Source organism: Mobula birostris, chromosome 13, assembly GCF_030028105.1.
Source record: "Mobula birostris isolate sMobBir1 chromosome 13, sMobBir1.hap1, whole genome shotgun sequence".
Lineage (NCBI taxonomy): Eukaryota > Metazoa > Chordata > Chondrichthyes > Myliobatiformes > Myliobatidae > Mobula > Mobula birostris.
In genome coordinates this window covers 69,421,548-69,445,699 of record NC_092382.1, presented here as the reverse complement: position 1 = coordinate 69,445,699, position 24,152 = coordinate 69,421,548, and the positions used below count along the sequence as shown (strand labels likewise).

General features: G+C 49.5%; 1 protein-coding gene across 1 annotated transcript; it reads left to right on the top strand.

Moving 5' to 3' along the window:
- The first annotated feature begins 8,464 nt into the window (after positions 1–8,464).
- Positions 8,465–16,763, top strand: LOC140206940 (protein NLRC3-like). Its single transcript, XM_072275236.1, has 6 exons — positions 8,465–8,572; positions 12,455–12,626; positions 12,725–12,790; positions 13,728–15,483; positions 16,351–16,437; positions 16,592–16,763. The coding sequence occupies exons 1-6, from the start codon at positions 8,480–8,482 to the stop codon at positions 16,761–16,763; spliced, it is 2,346 nt and encodes a 781-aa protein (XP_072131337.1). The 5' UTR covers positions 8,465–8,479.
- The last annotated feature ends 7,389 nt before the right edge of the window (positions 16,764–24,152 follow it).

The window sequence follows — 24,152 nt, the reverse complement described above, 5'->3', positions numbered from 1 at the left end:
CCTCTTACTTATACAAAAACATATTTGGTGTCAATCTTCACATCAAAATGAAAACATTGATAATCTTTTAACACAAGATCCAGTTCCAAGTATCATTAATTTACATTACTCCCGTTTATTTTAAATCATGTGTTTTATATTTGTTCATTAAATTATTCTGATATATTTTTAAAAGCTTTTTTAAGTGTGGCGCATGTTTTTAAATTCTCACTACAACTGTTCCATAGATCCAGCCCTCTGACTGAAATACAATGATTTTTTTACATTTGTTCTTATCCTTTAATTTTGAAATATGCACGTTCCTCTCAAATCATGTTGACTTTCTCTCATTTTAAACCAGGGGTCACCAATCTTTTTCACATTGCGGACCGGTTTAATATTAACAATATTCTTGCAGACCGGCCGACGAGGGTGGGGTTGGGTGGTGTTAATCACGACCAGAATACAGGTGATAAGTCAACTAAAAGTCACTTATAAGTGGCTAATACATTCAATTTCGTTTCTAAAAGGGTTTATGTAATGAATTTATTTTTAAACACACAGCACATATTTTCCTTGCATGAATATAGTGATAACTCAACTATAAGTCACTTCTAAGTCAATAGCGTCATAACATTTTAAGTAACGTTTGGATATTAAACACACAGCACACATTTTCCTCGTATGAACATATAAAATCATTGCAACACACCAATATCGCTGAATCAGTGGGAGCCCTGGGCTTGTTTTCCTGCAACAAGACTGTCCCATCGAGGGGTGACGGGAGACAGCGATACTCGAAGGGAGTTCCTTATGTCCAGTCTATTCTGCAATTTAGTTTTCGTTGCATTCATTGCAGAAAACCTCGCTTCACGAGACATGATGTCGGAAATGGAAGCAACGTTTTCAGTGCTTTTGTGGCTATCTCAGGATATTCAGCCTTGACTTTGATCCAGAATGCCAGCAGAGATGTTATGTCAAACATACTTTTCAGCCCACTGTCACTTGCAAGCTCGAGGAGTTGATCTTCTTCCCGCGCTGACATGGATGATTCACTGGGAACATTCACAAATGGATCACGGACCCATTCCTTTGCACGTCTCGGGTCATTTGCGGTGGGAAGTAACACTCGAATTCTGTCGCCAGCGAAGACAGGTGATCGCGCACCAGCTGTGAGAGGGACGGTGCAGCCTCAGTCTCCCACAAAATCCCAGCTAATGTTGGGAACATGTCAAATATGCCCCTGTCCACTCGCCGTCCCCACAGTTCCAGTTTGGCTTTGAAAGCAGACACTTTATCTGCCAACTTGAAGACAGTTGTCATTCTCCCCTGAAGTGACAAATTGAGTTCATTGAGCAGGTTGAAGATGTCACACAGATAAGCGAGTTTTGCTCTCCACTCCTCGTCACTGAAGTGTGCTGCCAGTGGTGACTTTTTTTCCTGAAAGAAATCTCTGTAGCGGCTCTCTTAACTCAAAAACCCTGGCCAGGGCTCTCCCCCTTGATAGCCACCTGACTTTAGTGTGTAAGAGAAGGCGTTTGTGTTCTGCATCCGTTTCCTCGCAAAGCTGCTCAAACAGACGCGAGTTAAGGGCTTTTGCTTTGATGTGATTGATAACTTCAACAACGTCACTCAATACGCTGTTAAGATCAGGTCACATTTTTCGGCTAGCCAGCATTTCGCTGTGTATGACACAGTGTGTAGACTGGCATTCAGGAGCAACCTCTTTGACTCGGGTAGTGAAACCAGACAGCCGTCCAGTCACAGCTGCAGCCCCGTCTGTGCATATTCCAACACAGAATGACCAGTCCAGTTTGCCTGACATGTAGTCATTCAAAGACTTGAATATTTCTACCCCAGTTGTGTTAGTTGGCAACGGCAGTGCACACAACGTATCCTCGTGCACATCGTCTTGAAATATATATCGCACATAAACCAGCAGTATTGCCTTGTTGTCGACATCGGTAGACTTGTCGACCTGGAAAGCATACCATGGTGACTCGTTAAGCTGTTCCAACAGCTGTGCTTCGATGTCCTCCGCTATGTCATCGATTCTCCTTGAATCTGCGGTAGCTGAAAGAGAAACCTGTGCCATCTTGTTAGCTGCAGCTTCTCCCAACAGTTCACGGCACATGACCTTGGCAGCAGGCAGAATCAATTCTTCACCAACGGTGAAAGGCTTTTTAGCCTTAGCAATCCGGCTAGCCACTAAGTACGACACTCTCAGAGCGGCAGCGTTTGTGGAGGTGGTGGCTCTCAGCACGTCCTTCTGTCCCACTTGCTCCTGTCCCGCTTGCTCACATTTTTTCCGCACAAAAAACTCAAAGGGTTTGTCTTTAAGTGCAGGGTGCTTGGTCTCAAGGTGCCGAAGCAGTTTTGAGGGCTTCATTGCCTCATTAGACAGCTTGTCTCCACATACCACACACAGGGGGCTTGGAGCGTGCGAGTCTCCGGTCGCAACAAATCCGTGTTTTATGTACGACTTGTCGTATTTTCTGTTGCAGGAAGCTTTCTTTTTTTGAGAAGGGAGGGGTGAGCGACTTTGTGCAGCGAGAAAGGGCTGGTGAGTGGGAGTGAGAGAAGGGTTAAGGAGACAGGCTTGAGGTAGAACTAGTGAAGCTGTGGGATGCGAAGGGTGGGGTGAGCATGAGGAGGTGGCAAGAAAGGAGGGATGAGTGTGATGGGTGGCGAGTAGAGAGGATTATCCAGGAAATGTATAATCCAAAGGGAATGGGGTAAAAGCAGGGGAGTGGGGATGACTGGAAGAATTGGATCAGCCCATGATTGAATGGCGGAGCAGACTTGATGGGCCGAATGGCCTACTTCTACTCCTATATCTTATGGTCTTATGGAAGGTTTGTGCGGGGAGAGGGAGAGGGATGGTGAAGAGAGCAGGGTGAAGGAGATCCGTGGCGAGGAGACATGGATGAGTGAAGAGAGGTGCTGTGACTGGTCAAAGTTATTAGACTAACTACTTATTCCCTCACAGTGCCAAGGATGCCAGTCATGGTTCATCACAAGTCTCTGAACAAATCCACAGCACACGGTTCCCATTCCCAGTCTCCCTATTTCACGTTAGGTGTTTTACGGCGCACGATTCCCTGTCTCCCTGTCCCACACCAGGAGTTCCCGCTCGATTCCCGGTCTCTGTGTCGAGCTTTTAATCAGCCGAGTCTCATTGACACGCCCACTTCCCCCTCCCATCCATGTACTTATCCAAGTTTCTTTAATAGATATTGTTAAGACCGCAGACAAAGTCATGAATCAAAAGTTTAATCATGCTGTGACTAATGTTCTGAGTTTGGTAAATTACAAAGCAGGAAGTATTGAAGCAAAGGCAGGTAACCAATTGTAGCTGTTAGACTTGGTTGCAGAGAGGCAGGACTGGCAGCTCAATATTCGGGGGTTCCGCTGTTTCAGACGCAACAGAGTGGGGTTTGCTAGTTATTTCTTCAGCGGTTTGAGCGGGCACGACTGCAAAACCTCATTGAGGTCATCCAGTGAGAACAGCGAGAAGAGTTTAAAAAGAAGACAGCTTTCTACAGCGGGCGAAAGAGTGGAGCGAGACAGAGTAGGAAGGCTTTGGCTCAACGGGGCTTGGGAGGGAAGGGGTCAAGGCGAGGTACGTTACTTGTGTACAATGCTGACAGAAATTATGTGTGTGAGGCCGGCGTTCTGAGCTCGGTGTCAAATGTGGGAGGTCCTGGAGACTCCCAGCCTCCCGGACGGCCACTTCTGCACCAGGAGCAGCTCCAGAGGGACCGCGTTAGAGAGCTGGAGATGCAGCCCGATGACCTTCGTCTGGTCAGGGAGGGTGAGGAGGTGATAGGGAGCAGCTAGAGGCAGGTAGTCACACCGGGGTCTCGGGAGGCAGATAAGACGGTAACAGTCAGGAGAGGGAGCGGCGGCAGTCAGAGGCTAGAGAGCACCCCTGTGGCTGTCCCCTTAACAATACCTACGCCGGGCAGTCCCGTTTGCACAGAGGGCGGAACTCAGACCCTCCCAGAACCCGGGCTGGATCAAATCGGCAGCCTGGGACTCGCTGTGTTAAATAGGGAAACTCCGCCCCACTGGTTGCGATGAGAGAAAAAGGAGAGATTTACACGGAAATCCGGACAGAATGGTTAGCGCAGCCTGTTTGTTTTCCATTGCTACATTGATCCCACTCCCGTCTCCTCCCGCTGTCGGACCCGTCCTGAGCCGGTGAGAGTTAGTGTGACCCGGACCGCGGCAGTCCCGCTCTACCCTGGCTCACCCGGCCCTGTCCATCTGTAATGACCGACGGACTCGGGAGCAGCAGCTCAGACTCAACTCTCCGTACAGGGTGAGCCCACCGGTGCAGGACCATTGTCGGTCACCCGGGAAGTCAGTCTGTGATTTCCCGGGACCACACTGAACGCCGTCCGGTTACAGCATCAGAGGTAAGTGTTGTGTATGAGTCTGTACAAGTATTCAGCGTTCACAGCGAAACTCGGCTTTGATCGGGATCGGGAGTGAATTTAGTGGCAGAGGGCAGTCCTGACATATTCATGTTAACGGGTCAATCATGGTCCAAATGGATTAAGAGAAACGACGTCGTGACCGTCAACCAGAAATATTCTCCAGGGCGGTTTCTACTGAGTGAGAGCTGAAGGCATCTTTCACACCGGTAGCAACATGTGAAATCCCACGGGGCAGTGATCTGTCACCGATCTCTCTGTCCCTCATTAAAACGCAACTACTCAGAATGACAGGGCGAATCCCGGCTATATTACGAAACGTCGCTTTTCGGAATGCGTCGGTTTGATTTATTTGAAGGAAGCTTGAAAATTATTTTTAGCGCATCTACAGATGACAGGAGTCTGAGATAAAAACAAAATACTGGAAGCTCGCAGCAAACAGGGGAGCGAAGTAACTGGTAACTTTGCGGGTTCGAAACCCCGGGTAATGTCCTTACATCGCTTCACTGGTTCTATCGCTCTTCCCTGTAGCAGAAAGTGTTAATTACAATATTAAACTTCCTTCACGCTTGAATGACATTGTTTTGTCGAACGGTTTCGATTTGATTTCAGCAGAAAGGCCGCTCCCTGTTCTGAGGAATGTGCACGGACAGGACAGGCAGCTGCTTGTTCGCAGACCCTGAGCACCGAGTCTCACAGAATAACAAGCCGCACCTTCCAAATCAGTCAATCATCTGCCCTCTTCCCCTTTCCAGTCCAGTCCTGATGAAGGGACTCGGTCCGCAACGTTGACTATTTACACCCATCCAGAGAGCTGCCTGACCTGCTGAGTTCCTCCAGCATTGTGTGTTGCCATGGTTACGAGAGCTCCGTGTGGGGCGGTGGGCGGGGCTATTTGTAACAAAACGATGCACCGTATCCACACTCTCAGAAACTCACTCTCTCGGGGAATGAAGGTGGGAATAATTCAGCTTCTGATATTTATTTCGGATTTTTTATTTTCAAACAACCAGTTGTCTGTGCATTGGAACAGCGATCAAGGAGATATTTGTTTTTATTTTTAAGTCACTTCTGGCCCCGGTGATTTGTGTGTTGCTGCTGTTACCTGTTTGCATGATTGACAGGTTAACTAAAAATTAAGAACAATGGCCGCCTGCTTCAAAGCAAGGGTGTGATATTTTTTGTCTCCACCTCTTGTATAATGCTCTTTACTTCTATCCACAGTTCTTTTGGCTTCATCTCTACCAGGTTTAATCCATTGAGTCTGTTCCTCACCTTCGCTGCAACAAGCAGCTCATGGTCTGAGATTGTCGGAGAACAGAGGGACCGAGGAGAATAAGTGCACAGTTCGCTCAATGCGGCGACACGGGGTGGTGAAGACGTGTTTATCACGTCGTCCTTCAACAGTCTGGGTACTGAGTGCAGGAGCTGGGACATCATTTTATTTATTCAATATTGAGATACAGCGAGCCGCGCTACCCATTAAGTCCCAAGATTTAATCCTAGTCTTATCACAGGACAATTTACAATGACCAATTAACCTGCCCAGCGGTACATCTTGAGACTGTGGGGAAAACCGGATCACTCGGAGAAAACCCATGCGATCACAGTGAGAACCTGCAAACTCTTACAGACAGCGGCGGAAATGGAAGCCGGGTCGTTCGAACTGTAAAGAGTTGTGTTAGCCGCTATGGGGCCGTTGTATAAGTCGTTGGTGAGACAGTGTTAACAGTACAAAGTATAGTTCTAGACGCTATATGTTTGAAAAGACTTGGTTAAAGTGGAAAGAGTGCAGAGAAGATTTGCGAGCATGTTGTAAAGGCCAGAAGGCCTCTATTCTGAGGAAAGGATGGCCACAATCTGGAGAGAGGATGTCTTTAATCCCTGGAATGTCTTTATTCCTTGGAATGTAGGAGACGGAGCAGCAACCTTACAGGAATGTTTTAAAATTGAAGGCGACAGCAACTGACTCACTCTGCTTTATTTGTGTAATTCAGATCATCGCCAGCAGGTGGTGCATTCTTGCAGACAAGGAAACGACCATCAACCAACGTCAGTCAGAGTCAGAATGGACACAGGTATGCTCACCTGGCTCTTTCCCATGAAGACTCTGTCCTTATGATGCAGGTGTAGATAGTTCAGAGGAATAAACCTGGGCGCTAAAGGCGCAGAGAGAAAGTACATCAAACGGGGGTCATTGATCCTCCTGGTAAAGCGACCTTGAGCACTGGAGCAATTCACCAGGTTCAGCGCAGGACCTAACAACGGGAATGGTCGAATCACTCCGCTCACCAGGCAAATCTTCACCCGAGTGAAAGGAGAAGGAGCTCCTGAGTTGAGAGTTAAGGGAGAAAAGTTTAGGGGTAACATGAGGGGGAACTTCTTTACTCAGACAGTGGTGGTTGTGTGGAACGAGCTTCCAGCAGAAGTGGTTGAGGCAGGTTCGATATTGTCGTTTAATGTTAAGTTGGATAGATATATGGACAGGAAGGGAATGGAGGGTTACGGACTGAGTGCAGGTCGGTGGGACTCGGTGAGAGTAAGAGTCCTTCACGGACGAGAAGGGTCGAGATGGCCTATTTCCGTGCTGTAATTGTTATATGGTTATATGGTTAAGGTGGGTATGGGCGAAATTCAGACAGGAATACAGCACCGGGCAATGTAACAGTCCAGGGAACAGACAGAATTTCTGTCAGTATTTGGTACATCCTGATGTGGGAAATGCCTCCAACAGCCAGTGAGAGGAAAAATGTTGTTTTCTTTTTTGGACGGACAATAGTCAATTCTCCCTGGATTTTCGAGTTGTTGCTCAGTGGAGGTGAGGGGAGTTTCCGGTGTCTATTTTCTGTGGCCGAGTTAAAGAACATTATATTTTGGGAGAATGGGCTGGGTGCGGGAGACAGTGAAAAGGAGAAATTTTAAACAGGGTTTCTGGCGGGGCGGGAGGGGAGCGTGGTGGCTACCGAAGAAATGAAATATCCTTGGCGAATAGGAGTAAAGTAAAACAAAATGTTAAGTAGAGAAGGCACGGCACAAAGTGCTGGAGGAGCTCAGCAGGTCAAGTAGCATCTATAGAGAGAAATTAACTATCGACGTTTCGGCTTGAGGAATCTTAATCAGAGAATTTGTACATTGATTTCAAAGTTGTCTTGGGCTCATAAAATAGACTCAGGACTGCAGGAGCGTTATTCTGGCTGAAGGTCTGTGACCGGTAGTGTCCTCAAAGATCACTGTCTTGCCATGCGTCGTGTGTGATGTAAATAAATTAATAATAAACTATGCATTGTTCAAAATGATGTACTTTGTAAAACCACATGGGTGGGCTGATTCGTCGATTTACAGAATTGGCGGAGTTGAGTAAATTTGGGACTGTTGTGAAATTGTTCAGCATCCAATCAGAAATACGAGCGGAGAGTCTCCAGGTACAGTTAATTCGGGCAAATGGGAGCGGCTGCACTCTGAGAGGTCAAGTTGGCGGCCGATGTGCACAGTGAATAAGAATGATGTACGGACGGGTCTTGTGATGCAAGTGCACAGCTCCCTGAAAGTGGCAACACAATTAGTAGCGATGAGTTGAGGTATTTGTAAAAGTTGGGCTGTAACTGGATGAACGTTGGTTAAGAGACAATTTCAGTATTGTGCACAAATCTGGTAACCACACCATGAGAATGATGTGAGCGGTCTGGAGAGGGTGCAGACGGGTTTCATCACAAATACCAGAGGGAATAGGTTTAAAGTTAGAGGATAAAGTTGAAAGGGGATTTAGGACGCATGTTTTCCACAGACAGTGATTGGTGGCTGGAATGTGCTGCCTAGGGAGGGACTGGAAACAGATACCCAGAGCATCTGAGAGGTGTTTCAACTCATGAGTAGGCCGAGAATGGAGGGATATTGACCATGTTCCTGAAGATGGGATGGGTTTAAGTTGGCATCGTGTCCCATACGCATGGTACACTCTACTATTTTATGATCTGTGACTGACTACAGACCTGAACTCCGCATTCTCCGCCTTCCTGTCACATTGTGAGGATCACCACCTGTTCCGGTTGACGAGATTCTACATGGAGCGACTGGAGCAGGCGATTGAGGAGGGTGTGGAGGGAATCAGCTTCATGTTAATGGGCGAAGATCACTTCACTGGGCGAGAGTATCAGGTAAGTGGAAGGAACATAGACTGAGTGTAGATTCTACTGAATCTATTACAGACTGACAGAGCCGGTGCAACGGCAACTCTGGGCTATGAAAATCCTGAGATGCTTGTGGTCAACATCAAGAATAGAGCTTTCGCTTGCAGAAACCATGAAACTTTATTCAGCAATACAAGCCTGTCCCTAATTTTCTGGACACGTTCATTTTTAGATCCAAGCAACACACATCAAAGTTGCTGGTGAACGCAGCAGGCCAGGCAGCATCTCTAGGAAGACGTGCTTTCTCTCTCTCTCTCCTTTTTCTCCCTCGGTCCCTCTGACTATACCCCTTGCCCATCCTCTGGGTTTTCCCCCCTCCCCCTTTTCTTTCTGCCTGGGCCTCCTGTCCCATGATCCTCTCATATCGCTTTTGCCAATCACCTGTCCAGCTCTTGGCTCCATCCCCCCCACCCTCCTGTCTTCTCCTATCACTTTACATCTCCCCCTCCCCCTCCCACTTTCAAATCTCTTACTAGCTCTTCCTTCAGTTAGTCCTGATGAAGGGTCTCAGCCCGAAACGTCGACTGTACCTCTTCCTAGAGATGCTGCCTGGCCTGCTGCGTTCACCAGCAACTTTGATGTGTGTTGCTTGAATTTCCAGCATCTGCAGAATTGCTCGTGTTTACATTTGTAGACCCGTTAGGATACAGACAATGATTGACAGTTGACAGCTTTAGTGATGTGACACTTGACGGACATTGCAAGTGGACAGGGAACTACTTTACACCACACTGTCTGCCATCACATCATGTTCCCAATGCTCGATCTTAATGTCCATTCATCAGTTTGTATTCTCTTGATGACCCCAGGTATCCCACAGATCAAATATATAGTGGCTTATTTCTCAGCTCATTTCTCGAGTCTACCTTCAACTCCATTTTCACTTGACCAGGCAACACTGGCTATCGTCTCTCATTTGAACTGCTGACCCTTTTTTGATCAATATCCCGACAATAGACAATAGGTGCAGGAGTAGGCTGTTCGGCCTTTCGAGCCAGCACCACCACTCACTGTGATCATGGCTGATCATTCACAATCAGTAACCCGTTCCTGCCTTCACTCCATATCCCTTGAATCCGCTATCATTAAGAGTTTTATCTAACTCTTTCTTGAAAGCATCCAGAGAATTGGCCTCCACTGCCTTCTGAGGCAGAGCATTCCACAGATCCACAACTCTCTGGGTGAAAAAGTTTTTCCTCAACTCGGTTTTAAATGGCCTATCCCTTATTCTTCAATTGTGGCCTCTGGTTCTGGATTCCCCCAACATCAGAAACATGTTTCCTGCCTCTAGCGTGTCCAATCCCTTAATAATCTTATATGTTTCAATCAGATGCCCTATCATCCCCTCTTATCCTGCTGAATTCCAGAGTATACAAGCCCAGTCGCTCCAATCTTTCAACATATGACAGTCCCGCAATCCCGGGAATTAACCTCGTGAACCTCCGCTGCACTCACTCAATAGCAAGAATGTCCTTTCTCAAATTTGGAGAACAAAACTGCGCATAATACTCCAGATGTGGTCTCACCAGGGCCCCGTACAACTGAGGAAGGACCTCTTTGCTCCTATACTCAACTCCCCTTGCTATGAAAGCCAATATGCCATTAGCTTTCTTCACTGCCTGCTGTACCTGCATGCTTACTTTCAGTGACTGATGAACAAGGACACCTAGATCTCAGTTTTGGAGGCCTCGCACTTACCAAGAACAACTGTACCAGAAAACAACATGTCCCCATCCACTTTCGTCTGATTCTTTCTGATACCATAAAAATTGGCCTTTCTGCAATTTAGAATCTTAACCGGACCAGACCTATCCTTTTCCATAATGATCTTTAAAGTAATGGCATTATGATCACCAGATGCAAAATGTTCCGCTGCACACACCTCTGCTACCCGCGATGTCCTGTTCCCTAATAGAATTCTTGTATGCACTGTCTATAGTTGTGATCTCAATATATTGATCCCAGAAACTTGAAAACATTTGTCATACACTATCCCATCCAGTCCTTTAAAATATGGGTGTCCCAGTCACTAAATGGAAAGTTAAAATTATCTACCATCAGAACCTTTTGTTTCTTGTTTCTGTGATATCTCTACATATTTGTTCATCTAAATCCCATTGACCCTTGGGTGCTCTGTAATATCGTCCCACTAACGTGGTCATCCCTTTCTTAATCCGTAGTTTCACCCATGTGGTCTCAGTGGACCAGCTATCCAATTTGTCCTGTCTGAGCAATGCAGGAGCATTTTTTCCTGACGAGTTATGCCACTCTCCATTTGAAATCCCTCCCGCTCTATCGAATCGTGTCTAACACAACGGAACCCTGGAATGCTGAGCTGCCGGTCCTGCACCTCCTGCAACCAAAATTACATTAATGGTTACAATGCTGTAACTCAATGTGCTGATCCATGCTCTAAACTCATCTGCCTTTCCCACAATACTCCTTGCATTGAAATAATACACAACTCGGAACATTAGTTTCACCTAATTCATCCTGTAGTTTGCTGACCTTGTACGTCGGCTTAACAACATCTTTCCCACACAACCATTCCATTATCCACTCTGGTTCTTCACCTTACCCCTCCTCCCCACCCCGCAACTCAAGTTTATCGTCTCCCAATGGAGCGCTAACAACCCTTCCCGCAAGGGTATCAGTCCCCCTCCAGTTCGGGTGCAAAACGATTATGTCTGTCCAGGTCCCACATTACTTGGAAGAGAGCCCAATCATTCAAACATCTCAAGCCCTCGATCATGCACCATTTCATCAGCCACACGTAGACTGTATTATCGTCCTGTTTCAGGCCTCACTAGCACGTGGTACGGGTAGCAATACTGATAACACAACCCTGGAAGTCCTGCACTTCAGCTTAGCATCTAACTCCATGTACTCACTTTGCAGGACCTCATCACACTTCCTACTCTTGTCATGGACCACGTGGAGCATGACCGCCGGCTGCTCGCCGTGTCATTAAGAAAGTTTCAGACTCGATGCGAGATATCGCTGGCTGTGACAACACACCATCCAGAAATCTTGTTCTCATCAACAGGATCTCCAGTGTGTCCTCTTAATCATTAAATTCCCCCTGTCAGCGCAGCTCACTCTTCTCACCCCTTTTGAGTCACAACAGCAAACTCAGTGTCAAAGGCATAATCGCAGTGGCTTTCCTCTGCTGGGCCGTACCCGGAAACAGAAAGCCATATACCTGTTACAGAGGAGTTACCTGCAGTGGCTTCCTATCCCCTTTACCAGTCCTGACGTCACCCAGTTACCTGTGTCCTGCGCCTTGTGTATAGCTCCCTCCCTGTAGAGCCTGTCAGTCAACCTCTCAGTCTCCTGAATTACCCTGGGCTCATCCAGCTCCAGCTCCAATTCCTTAGCACAGTCTGTAAGAAGCTGCAACTGGGTGCACTTCCTGAAGGTGCAGTTGTCAGAGACAATGGAGGTCTCCCTATCCTTGCCACACCCCGTAGGAAGAGCATTCCATGATCCTGCCTGGCATTCCCGCTGTTCTCACCGTGAAAAAGCGGTAAAATATTGCCAAAAATCTACCTACAGTCTCGCCTCTCCCCCTCTGGCACAAAGACTCAACTCCCCACTCTATCTCTGGCTCACTCACACTATGTCTGCTCCGCTTAAACCTTGCCAATTTGATAATTACCCCACAATCTGTGGCATGCGGGAAGTCTAGACTGACCCCGCTCGCTTCTTTAAAAATTTTTCCCCCGCTGTGAACACTTCAATGGCAGTTAGTGATATGCGGCGAGCAGAATGTTCTGGGTCAGTCCATGTTCAGGGTAGATTTGTACCCATCCCTCCGCTCCTCAATAGATTCCCCGTTGTTCATTACAGAGTGTGACTGAGCTCGCGGAGAAGGGAAACCAAGCGGGCGCATCCAAACTCCTCCTGGATCTGGTGATGGAGAAGGGCTCCGGGGCCCGGAGGGTGATGTGGGCATCCTTTGTGAAACTACATCACCATTTACCGAAGCTGAGCAGGATATTGAATGAAATACGGGAACGTGGTACGGTGAACAATACACTATGTGTTACAGATGTAAATGCTGATGAATTTACAGTATTACACAGAACAGACTTCATGCAGGTTAATCTGTTTGAACAGGTGACGGCCAGTTCGCCTACATGGACACTGACCAAGATTTATCTGAAGTGCCCACGCATCTGAAAGGTAAGCGATGGAACGAAAATCTCAAATCTTTATTTCACTCTGAGAGTCTGAATACCTGTCTCTTGAGGCTTGTTTAGAGACTGTCAGAATCTAGGAGGCAGGTTTTTTGTTGCTCTGGCTGCAGGACAGGAAACCATTTGTATCTGCTACAAAGCCCGGCACCTTCCAGGTCTCGGGCTGTGCACCCAGAGGCCTCTATGAGTTTTATAGCAGACATTACAGTTGGTCAGAGAGGAAGCCTCAGCGCTCCCCTTTCACTAATGTCGAATATCCCGAGATTTGACAAAACTGAATCCAAACTGTTCCGATTGGAACATCCAACGCCAGCAAGGGAAGTAACACTGCTCAGAACTAAAGTGGGGCCGAGATTTGATGTTATTCCTCTGCGGACATCGGGGAATTGCCCGAGTTCACGTACCAGCTCCTCGGTTCAAGGATGTTACACCGTGACTGTCTCAGACTGGAAATGGAAACCAAGATTATGTTCCTTTTCTGTGGGTCAGTATTGACAGCTTAAACCTAAAGGCGTGTCAAGAGCATCAGGCCCATTGTGAGAAAAGTAAAAAGAGTTGAGCAAGTAAATTGTTCCTCCCCTCCACTGTTACCCCCCTGCGGTGTTGCACAGTTGAGCGGAAGCTGAGCAGTGAAAGCAGTGAAACCACCGCCCCACACAACACTCTCCTCTCCAGAATCACTTGTGCACTTGGTGCTCGCTGGACCATCTGAAAATTACGAACAGAGGGGAGGGGGAGCCTTTAACTACATATCTGAATCAGATCAGAAATGTTTCTGGGCCATCGTTCACTTCCAGACACTCTTATCTCTGAGCTCCCTATTTCACCCAAACAATGTCTTGAACATTTTTCTTGTTAAGGCAGCTATGTTCAGTGCTCTTCATCAATTCAGACATTGACGATCTTTTTCTGTCTGTCCCAAGATGTTCGATGGAAGCACATGGAAATTCTGCACGGGCAAACAGAGAAACTGAGAGTGAACACGATACTGATGCAGGAGAAGGTGAAGATTTTCCAGCTGGTTGATCGATACGTTGAGCTCACGGTCATTTCTACTGTTCGAGATCGGACCCTGGTGGAACATGAGCTGCTGGCAAGAGGCAGAGACCACGAGGAGTGGAGAGAAAAACATCTCTGCGGAAAGCTGGAAAAAATCTGGATTGATCAGTTATTCAAGAGGAGCTTTGTTCAAAAATTGAAAAGCTCTTTCTTTGGAAACAAATCTGGGATTTCTGCAGCAGTGGCCGGAGTCCCAGGGATTGGGAAAACAACACTGGTACAAAAGATTGTATATGACTGGGCCACGGGGAAAATAAACCAACTATTCCAGTTTGTCTTTAGTTTCAAATTCCGGGATTTAAACTCCATAAACTGCAGAATAAACCTGAGGGAACTGATTCTGGATCAGTATCCTTACTTTGGGAATTCCTTGAGAGAGGTCTGGAAGAACCCAGAGGGATTGTTGTTTATATTCGATGGTTTGGATGAATTCAAGGACAGGATCAATTTTGCTGACAGTCAGAGAGACACAGAATCACAGAATGTCTGCCCAAATCCTGAATTCAAATGCAGGGTGTCGGACATTGTGTACAGTTTAATCCAGCACAAGCTGCTCCCAGGGTGTTCAGTGCTGGTGACCACCCGACCCACAGCATTACATTTATTGGAAAAGGCAGACATCAGTGTCCGGGCTGAAATCCTGGGATTTGTTGGTGAGGAACGGAAGGAATATTTCATCAAACATTTTGAAGATGAGACAGTGGCAGCAGCTGTTTTCAAACACGTGAAGAAGAACGAGATCCTGTACACCATGAGCTGCAACCCCTCCTACTGCTGTGTCCTCGCTCAGGCACTGGGCCCCTTCTTCACACAAAGAGTCAGGGACCCGCAGCGAGTTCCCAAGACCATCACCCAACTGTACTCCTACTATACTTACAACATCCTGAAAAACCACGGCCGTGAGATTGAGAACCCCCGTGATGTGTTACTCAGGGTTGGTCAGATGGCCTTCAGAGGAGTGTCCGAGAAGAAGATTCTGTTTACAGATGTAGATATGATCAACTACAATCTGCATCCTTCCCAGTTCCTGTCTGGATTACTGATGGGGCTTTTGGAGAGAGAGGATTCTGCCCGGAGCGTGGTGTACACATTCCCACACCTCACCATCCAAGAGTTTGTAGCTGCAGTCGCACAATTCCTGGATCCACATCCCAGGGATATCCTGAAATTCCTCACTGAAGCCCGCAACACGACTGATGGGCGATTTGAGGTATTTCTCCGTTTTATTGCTGGTCTCTCCTCCCCAATGACAGCTCGGGGTCTGGAGGAATTTCTGGGTCCATTTCCTCATCAAACAACCTGCCAGGTGATTGACTGGGTGAAGGAGGATGTTAAACGTCAGATTGGAAACACAGAGTGTGAAGCTGGTAAAAGGAGCCTCCTGAACACATTGCACTACCTGTTTGAGTCTCAGAATCGTGGACTGGCTCAGGACACGCTGGGATCAGTGGAAACACTTTCATTCAGTGGAATGACACTGACCCCGATTGACTGCGCGGTCCTGTCTCATGTCATCGGACTCTGTGATACAATAAAACACCTCAACCTGGCTGGCTGCCACATTCAGTGTGAAGGAATCCAGCGGCTGGGACCAGGGCTGCACAAGTGCCAAGCTTTGAGGTAACTTGAATCTCTCACTCTGAACGGTGAAACTATTCCATTGTGTTGTTTCAATGTAAAGGAATTTGGGTAAGACTGTAGTAAATCTGATTGTGAAGAATTGCGACAAATGACCCGTGAACAACAGCCGTTGCTTTAATAGTAGTAAATCACAAGAATGGCCGTGTTTCTCGCTGCCTGTGACACGTCCATTGACAATATTCCCTCTCAGTGATACTGACACTGTCAGCAGCAGGTGGGTTAGAGATTCACACACACTTCCCGGTGAGGGACAAGAGACCGTCAGGGGACTGTACCAGTGAGAAGAAAAGAAATACCATTGTGAGATTGTTCTCCCCTGCCCTTCTCCGTGCGTGGCTATCACCATCAGTCCACCTGTGTGACTTTGCTCAGTACCAGATACCCATGGGCACATTTCCTCTCCACAGTTCAGGCACACCCTCCCTTGCAATCTATTTCTGCATTCTCTCGTCTTGTAGGATTATCTTTTCCCATTGGTTTCTTTCTGTGGGATCTCTCTTCCCCATCCCCCTTCCTCCTGTGGGATCTCTCTTCCCCATCCCCCTTCATCCTGTGGGATCTCTCTTACCCTTGCCGCTTCCTACCCTCTCACGTCAGGAACACTTTTCTGACCATCGGGGAATGAGACAGAATATGTGGAGTTCACAAAGTCACACCGACAGACTACATTACTGACATTCGGTGAATACCCTGGAGCTGGGCAGTGAGGGACATTGACAGCGATGGAAACTCCGATCAGTGATTTACTGAAGGGTTTAGTGTTTCCTGAAATATCCCAGTGAGAGAAATTCCCTCAGACCCACGGTTTGAATCGCTTTGTTCATCAATTTGTCTGTTTGCGTTTAGAATTGGGCACAATAAACTGAGAGATTCAGGAGTGAAACTGGTGTCCGCAGCTCTGAGGAACCCAGAGTGTAAAATACAGAAACTGGGGTAAGTACCAGACTGTGGGAGATTGTGTTTACAGTCACTGGGTGTCTGACACTGAACATTAATGTGACCAGTAATTGTGTTGATAAACACTGGGGATTTCTACCGTCTCCTGTCTCTCTGTGTCCTTCACCCTCACTCTCTTTCTCATTTCCAGGCTGGGGGGTGTCGGTCTCACAGATTCTGGTGCCGAGGATCTCATCTCCGCTCTCAGTATAAACCCATCACTGACAGAGCTGGACCTGGGATGGAACTCGCTCACAGACCGATCTGTCCCCGCTCTCCGAGACCTCATACTGACCCTCCCGAGTCTGGATTGGATCGACTGAGTGATTTTGTTAATGTTCAATGTGATAAAATATTAGCGGATCCGCGGGTTTTCTGGTGATATTTGTCTGTGAGTGTTGTTGAAACATTAACCCCAGTCCACTGTTACTGACACTGTTGTGTAATCTGTTTATTTCATCTTTATTCTTCCATCTGTTTCAGGCTGAGGGGGAATCGGTTCAGTGAGACCAAGTGGAAGGAACTGAGATCTCTTCTGGAACCCAGACCTGGACTGACAGTGTCCGTGTGAACATCTGAATGTGTGAACCTCCCCGCCCGAAGGATGGAAACATTTTTGGCCGATTCCCCACCCTCCCATTTAACTCCTGCCCTTCCCGTTAATGGCCGTGCGCCAGGTGTAATTCCCGACGGGTCTAATCGAACTGGTTTCAGTCGCGGTCTGTGTCGTAGGGTCGATCACCGACCCATCAAATAGTCCCTGGGTCAGAAACTGAGAGCAGCTACCACCACACCATCCCATCAAGCACCCTGGGGTCAATCACCGAGAGAAGCTCCCTCCGCACCAACCCATCACACACTCCCAGGTCAGAAACAGAGTGAAGCTCCCTCGATGCTGCCCTTTACACACTCCCCGGATAAGACACAGACAGAAGCTCCCTCCTCACATTTACAGGGTCAGACACAGAGAATTCCTCCACACCATCCCATGATACCCTCCCAGAGTCAGACATTGAGGAAATCTATCTCCAATTCGTCCCATTACAAAATTCTTGTGTCAGACACAGAATGAAGCTCCCTCCACACTGTCCCAACACACACACACCCAAGCCCAGACACAGAGTGAAGCTCCCTCGATGCAGTTCTTCACACACTCCCCGGATAAGACACAGTGAAGTTCCCTCCTCACCGTTCGATTACAGAGTCACAGGGTCAGGCATAAAAATTTCCCTCCACACCATCCCATGATACCTTCCCAGGATCAGACATTGATAAGATCTAAGTAAGATTCGTCTCATTACAAAATTCTTGTGTCAGACACAGAGTGAAACTCCCTCCACAGCATCCCATCACACACTCCCGGGATTAGTAACAGAGTGAAGCTCCTTCAACGCAGTCGAAATCACACACCTTCCAGATCAGTCACGGTGTGAAGCTCCCGTCGCACCATCCCATCACAGACTCCCCGGATCAGACAGAGAATGTAGCTCCGTCCACACTGTCCCATCACACAGTCCATGGATCAAACACAACGTGCAGCTCCCTCCATACTGTCGGATCACACACTTACAGGGTCAGACACAGAGAATTCCCTCCACACCATTCCATGATACTCTCCCAGGGTCAGACACATAGAATATCTCACTCCGGCCTGTACCATTACAAAATTCCTGTGTCAGACACAGACTGTAGCTTCCTCCAAACCATCCCATCACACAGTCCCCTGATTATACACGGAGATAAATCTCCTTCCACACCACCCAACCTCCATTCCCCGAGGTCAGACACAGTGTGAAGCTCCCTCCACACCCTCCCATCAAACAGTCCGGATCAAGCACTGAGAGAATCTCCCTCCACACCATTCCGTCACACATTCCCGGGATCAACACAGAGTGAATCCCGCTCCACACTATCCCAAAGCCTGGCAATGTTTAGTTGGTATGTTCGTGCTCGGGCAAATATTGAAAAGGAACACGCGCAATCCACGGCGAGTTTAGAGGCGTTCCGGAACCGTTGGGCTCCGCGGGGTGTAAATGCCATCAGTGATGGAGATGGGAACATTTTGGTTTCATGTGCATTGTCTGTTTGTAGTGAAGCAGCTGTGTTAGTCACTGTTTTGTAAATATTGTAGACCACGCTACTTGTACTAAAAGAATTGTGTGGGAAAAAAAGGGGGTCAGACACAGAGTGAAGCTTCCTCCACAACTTCTCACCACACACTCCCCGGGTTTGTTGGTGGCTGCTAACTGCGTAGCTCCCAGATGCGGCCGCTGGCAACTCACCAAGAAGCCGATTCGCTCTAAAAACCGGACACAAATGCCGTTGTTCCCCCGCTAACATCGGGACAACGTCATTCCACCTTTATCGCCGCGATTCTCGTTCAGTTTAGGAGCCGAAGCATCTGTTGAGACGTCTCGACCTCTCACGGCCTGGGAGTTCTGCAGCACCGACGGAGACTTTCCTGGTGTTGGAGTTTCTGGTGCCGAGCCACCGGGGTACTGTCGTGTACAAACTTTTTCTTCCAGTTACTCTACTCGCTCCAGGAATTTATAACCGGCACCGCCGTATATTTCTCGATTCGGACATACAGCCAAAATGCCGGAACGGTCTCCAGGGACTCGCAGGCCGTTGGGGAGTTATGCAAAGACCGCTGCCTCTCCAGCCTCGGACAACGCCCTGTTTCGGTCGGTGAAAGTAAAACGCGGGGTGCAACGTATTTTGTGTCCTGGAACTCCTCTGGAAAAGTGTGCAGAGGCCATGGAGGACCTGGTGGGGAAAGGTGGTATTTTGGCCACGGAGAAAGACTTTGGGAAAGCAGTGTTTTATCTGCAAAATGATCTGTTGGTTAATCGGGCTCTTAGCGGAGAGATCATGGTGGAAAACATCCTTTTACAGTTGGAGCTGGCAACGCATCGTCCTCAGTGACGTTAAGCCTTTCATTCCCAACGAGGACCTGCTTCCCCCACTAGCCAGCTTGGGACAAGTAAGGTCAGAGATAACTGCCATCAGACTCAAATTTAAGAGACGTACCGTAATCTCTGTTCGGCGTCAGGTATTCGTGCAGGTGGAAAGGGAGAACGACGTTGAGGGCCGGTTTACTGTCCGACACGAGGGGGCAGACTATCAGGTGTACTGCAACTCTGAGCGCCCACGGTGCCATACGTGCGGGGAGGTGGGGCGCTTTCGGAGGGACTGTCCTAATACCCGAAACCCGAGGGAGTCCACTTCGGGCACCAGTGCCCCAGCTACCTCTGCCCCTGATCCTATTCCTACGCCTGTCCCTGCTCCTACCCCGGACACTGCCCCTACCCCTGTCCCTATTCCTACGTCTCTTCCAGTCCTTGCTTCTGCCCCTGTGGTTCAGGTGGGAGATCTTGAGGCTACGCACAGGGAGGTTCAGGCGAGGGTCGGGGTGGAGCCTGTGCGCGGCAAGAAAGCAAGAAGTCGTCCAAACACTCTAAGAACTCCGCACCGAGACCGCAGAGCTCACGCCCATTTGCCCTGAAGTGGAGCCGGAGGCTCGGGGAGGTGCGCAGGTGGACAGGGCGATGGAAGCGGAGACTACCGCCCCATCGGTGAATCCTGCACCTGTGTGCTCCTCCGGCGTGAAGAGGAGAAGGGAATGTTACCCCAAGGGGGCAGGGAATGTAGATGCGGGGTGTCCCAGGAAGGGGTGGGAATCCAGGTGGAGGTTGTTTCTAAACCTGTGTTCCCAGATGTAGCCACCAGTCCTGTGGTAGATGATGTGGCTGTTGAGAAAACTGGTGCTAGCCCTGTTTGCACAAATGAGACAGCCCTGGAGCCCTCCACCCAGGACTCAGTAGTAAACGCCTCCCTGGAGGCAAGTGTATTAAATAATATGAGCGGGGAGGAGACCAAGCTCTCTCAGGCTGCCAGTGAATCCCTTGGACAAGAGGTGCTGCGGTCCCCTTCATACCTGTCCCCTAGGGAGGGTGTACGTGCCGACCCCATCAACTAATAGCCTGCAGGGAGACCCTGGGGATTAGCCCTCCACTGTCATAACTGTGGATAAGTCTGATGCGACGGTGGAGAGAGCAGGTATGAGTGAGGTACCCGCTGCACAGTGTGGGTTACAACTGCAGCCATCTATTGGAACACACGGGGAGGAAGATGGGGGATCTATTTACAGTGAGGGAGTAGAGGGAGAGTCCTTTGATAGTGAGACATTGGACATCCTCACCCCTCCCGAGAATTCTCCATTGATACCTGTGAATCAAGTCTGAGAGTTCACTCTAATCTCTGAGGGTGCAAAGCATCGGCCGAAGCTATCCTCGCTTCGCTGGTCTAGCATGCCGAGGCTGGTGAAGTCCCTGCGAGTCATCCGCAGACGGAAGGCGAACGGGAAGAGGAATGCAGTGTCCAGGAATGACAGGCAACAACTGAAATCCTTCCTGGATGACCTGGTGAGGGACATCAGAGTGAGAAGCAGCCTCGCTTCTTCGAGAGATGGTGGGCCACAGGATAGCCCTGGCACCAGTCGGGCCTGGAGAGCAAAAACATGTTCCAACTTTTTTTCGGGACAGTGTGGTAGAGGGTGCCTCCGCTCTCACCGGGAAGGGTACTGGTGCTGAGGCCTAGTGTACTACATGGGCTTGTGGGCCTGATTTTATCGGGATGGGTGAGGAAGACTGAGAATTCTCAGTCCTCAGGGGTGGAAGATATGCGGTGAGTTTCCTGCAGGAAACCCATACCATCCCGGGGGAGGAGTCCGCTTGGCTCCTGGAGTGGCAGGACGGGGTCTACATGAGCCACCTCAGCTCCAACTCTAGCGGGGTGGCGATCCTGTTGGCCCCAACCTTCCAGCCAGAAATCGTAAGAGTCCAAGATATTGTGCCTGGCCATCTGCTCCACCTGGCTGTGCGCCCGGATGGTGTACCCCTGCATTTTATCAATGTGTATGCTCCGAGGCGCGGTGTGATACAGACACGCCTATTCTGTCAGCTGTCCACTCTGCTGAATTCCATCGATCCTGGGGACTGCGTTATCCTCGGGGGAGATTTCAACTGTACCCTCGAGGTGGAGGACCGCTCGGGCCTCCAACGCGACCCAGCATTGGCAAAAAAGTTAAAGGAGCTAGTCGGCTCCTTTGACTTGGTGGACAGCTGGCGGAATCTTCACCCCGACTCTAGTGCCTTCTCGAGAAGATCTAGAGAGGGAGGGTCCCAGATAGACCGCCTGCATATCTCTCTGGCTTACATCCCTCGCGTGTCGGCGTCCTCCATGCGGCCAGCGTTGTGCTCGGATCATCACCTTGTGTGGATGGAATTTACTCCTCTGCACCCTCGGGTGGGATCCAAGTACTGGCATTTTAACAACTGCCTGCTGGAGGACAGCCGATTCCGGGATTCTCTCCGAGCGTTCTGGGTCACCTGGAGAGAAATACGGAGAGAGTTCTGGTCCCTACGGCTGTGGTGGGATGTGGGCAAAGTCCACATCTGGAATTTATATCCGGAGTGCACTAGGGGGTCGTCAAAGAGGCAGGGCGCTGAGATTGAGCGGCTTGAGAGAATGTTACATGACCTGCAATCCTGTCTTGGTCCGACCACTGGAGACCAACAGCTGTGGCAGGAATACCAGGAGAAGAAGGAAGCACTAAGGAATCTGCAGCTCCAGCAGTCTCAAGGTGCGTACGTGAGGTCACGGATCCAAATGCTGCAAGATTTGGACCGGGCTCACCCTTCTTCTACTTGTTGGAGAAGTGCTGGGGAGTTCAAAAGCAGTTAGTGGAGTTGCTGGCTGCTAATGGCTCCTCCATCACGGACCCTGACGGAATTAACATTGAAGTCCGCTCATTCTATCGGTCCTTATTCTCGCCAGATCCGTCAAATGCAGAGGTGTGCAATGAGGTCTGGAAAGATTACCCTAAGGTCAGCCCAGAGGACGCAGTGCGTCTGGACGCTCCCTTGACTCCGGAGGGGCTATCTAACGCTCCGGAGACGGCCACTCTGGAGGTGTAAGTCCCCTGGCTTAGATGGACTGAGTGCGGAGTTTTATCGGGCTTTCTGGGATATTCTTGGGGTTGATTACAGGCTTGTCTTGGGGGAGAGGCTGGTCAACACGGAAATGCCCCTTTCATGGCGGAGAGCTGTCGTGGTTCTACTGCCCAAGAAGGGAGACCTCCGCCTGCTAAAGAACTGGCGGCCGGTCTCCCTCTTGTGTGCGGATTACAAGATCTTCACCTGGGCAATAGCCAACCGTCTTGGTTCAGTAATGAGACAGGTGATACATCCTGACCAATCTTACACAGCCCCCGGTCGCTCCATACGGGACAATGTCCACCTAGTACGGATCTGATCCAGCTGCTCCAGAAGACTGGGTCCCCGGCAGCGTTTCTTTCTCTTGCCCAGGAAAAGGCGTTTGACCGGGTAGACCACAGTTTCCTGGTGGGCAGTCTGCAGGCTTTTGGGCTTGGGCCACACTTAGTGGCCCGGGTTCAGCTCCTAAACCTTGCCACAGAGTGCCTTGTTAAGATTAACGGATCACTGATAGCACCCATTCCCTTCAGAAGAGGAGTATGTCAGGGGTGACCCATGTCCGGTCAGTTGTATGCGATCTGTGTCGAGCCATTCCTTAGCCTTCTTCGGCGAAAGCTGACAGGTCTGGTTCTGCGTGAACCAGATATGGAGGTCATCCTCCCGGCCTACGCCGATAAGGTACTCCTCATGATGACAGATCCCAATGACCTGCGGAGGATGCGCGACCGCCAAGAAGTTTTCTCGGCAGCATCCTCCGCTTGGATAAACTGGGAGAAATGTTCTGGACTCTTAGTGGGCCAATGGCAGGTGGACTCACTGCTGAAGGAGATGAGCGCTTTTGAGTGGAGCACCAGTCGTCTTCTCTATCTCGGAGCCTACCTGAGTCCTTCTGGGGGGACCTGGCAGGCGAACTGGCCGGGCCTGGAGATGAAAGTCATGGACCGGCTGGGGTGCTGGTCAGGCCTTCTCAGCGTGCTTTCCTATCAAGGCAGGGTGGTGGTCATAAACCAGCTGGTGGCCTCCATGTTGTGGTACCGGATGGTTATCCTGTCCCCCCCTGCCCCCTCTGTCGCGAGAATGCAGAGGAAGTCAGTGGACTTCTTCTGGGGCAACAGAAAACACTGGGTCTCCGCAGCGGTCTTGAGTCTCCCAGTGGGAAAGGGCGGACAGTCGCTGGTGTGCGCATGTACGCGACTGGCAGCTCTCCGCCTCAGGACCGTGCAGAAATCCCTGTACGCCGAGCACCCTACCAGGTGACACGTGTTGGCAACTTCCTTCCTCTGGAGGGGCTGCTGTCTTCATGAAGATATGCAGCTACCACCGGCGGGCGTCAGCCGTGCTGCTTTGCAGAGGCTGCCTGGCTTCTATCAGGACCTACTGAGAGTCTGGAACATGGTTGCCTCAGGCCAGGAATCCCCTTCTCTGGCAGAGGGTAGAATCCTGGCCGACCCTAACCCTACCTCAACGGATGTCGCTGTGGCTCAGGTGGGTGGAGCGACTCAGGCTGAGCTGTTCGTGGGGCCCAGGCCCCGCAATCTTATCCGAGAGCCGAGTCCACACAACTTGAGCCGTCTCCCCTCGACACCCACAATCCTGTTCAGGAATGCAAGTAGGAGGTATCTGTATGGACTGCTGCTCCACACCCTCCTCTCCCTAGCCCTTGTCCACCGTCCCGACATGCCATGGCGGTCGGTCTTTCCACCTGGAGGTGAGGGG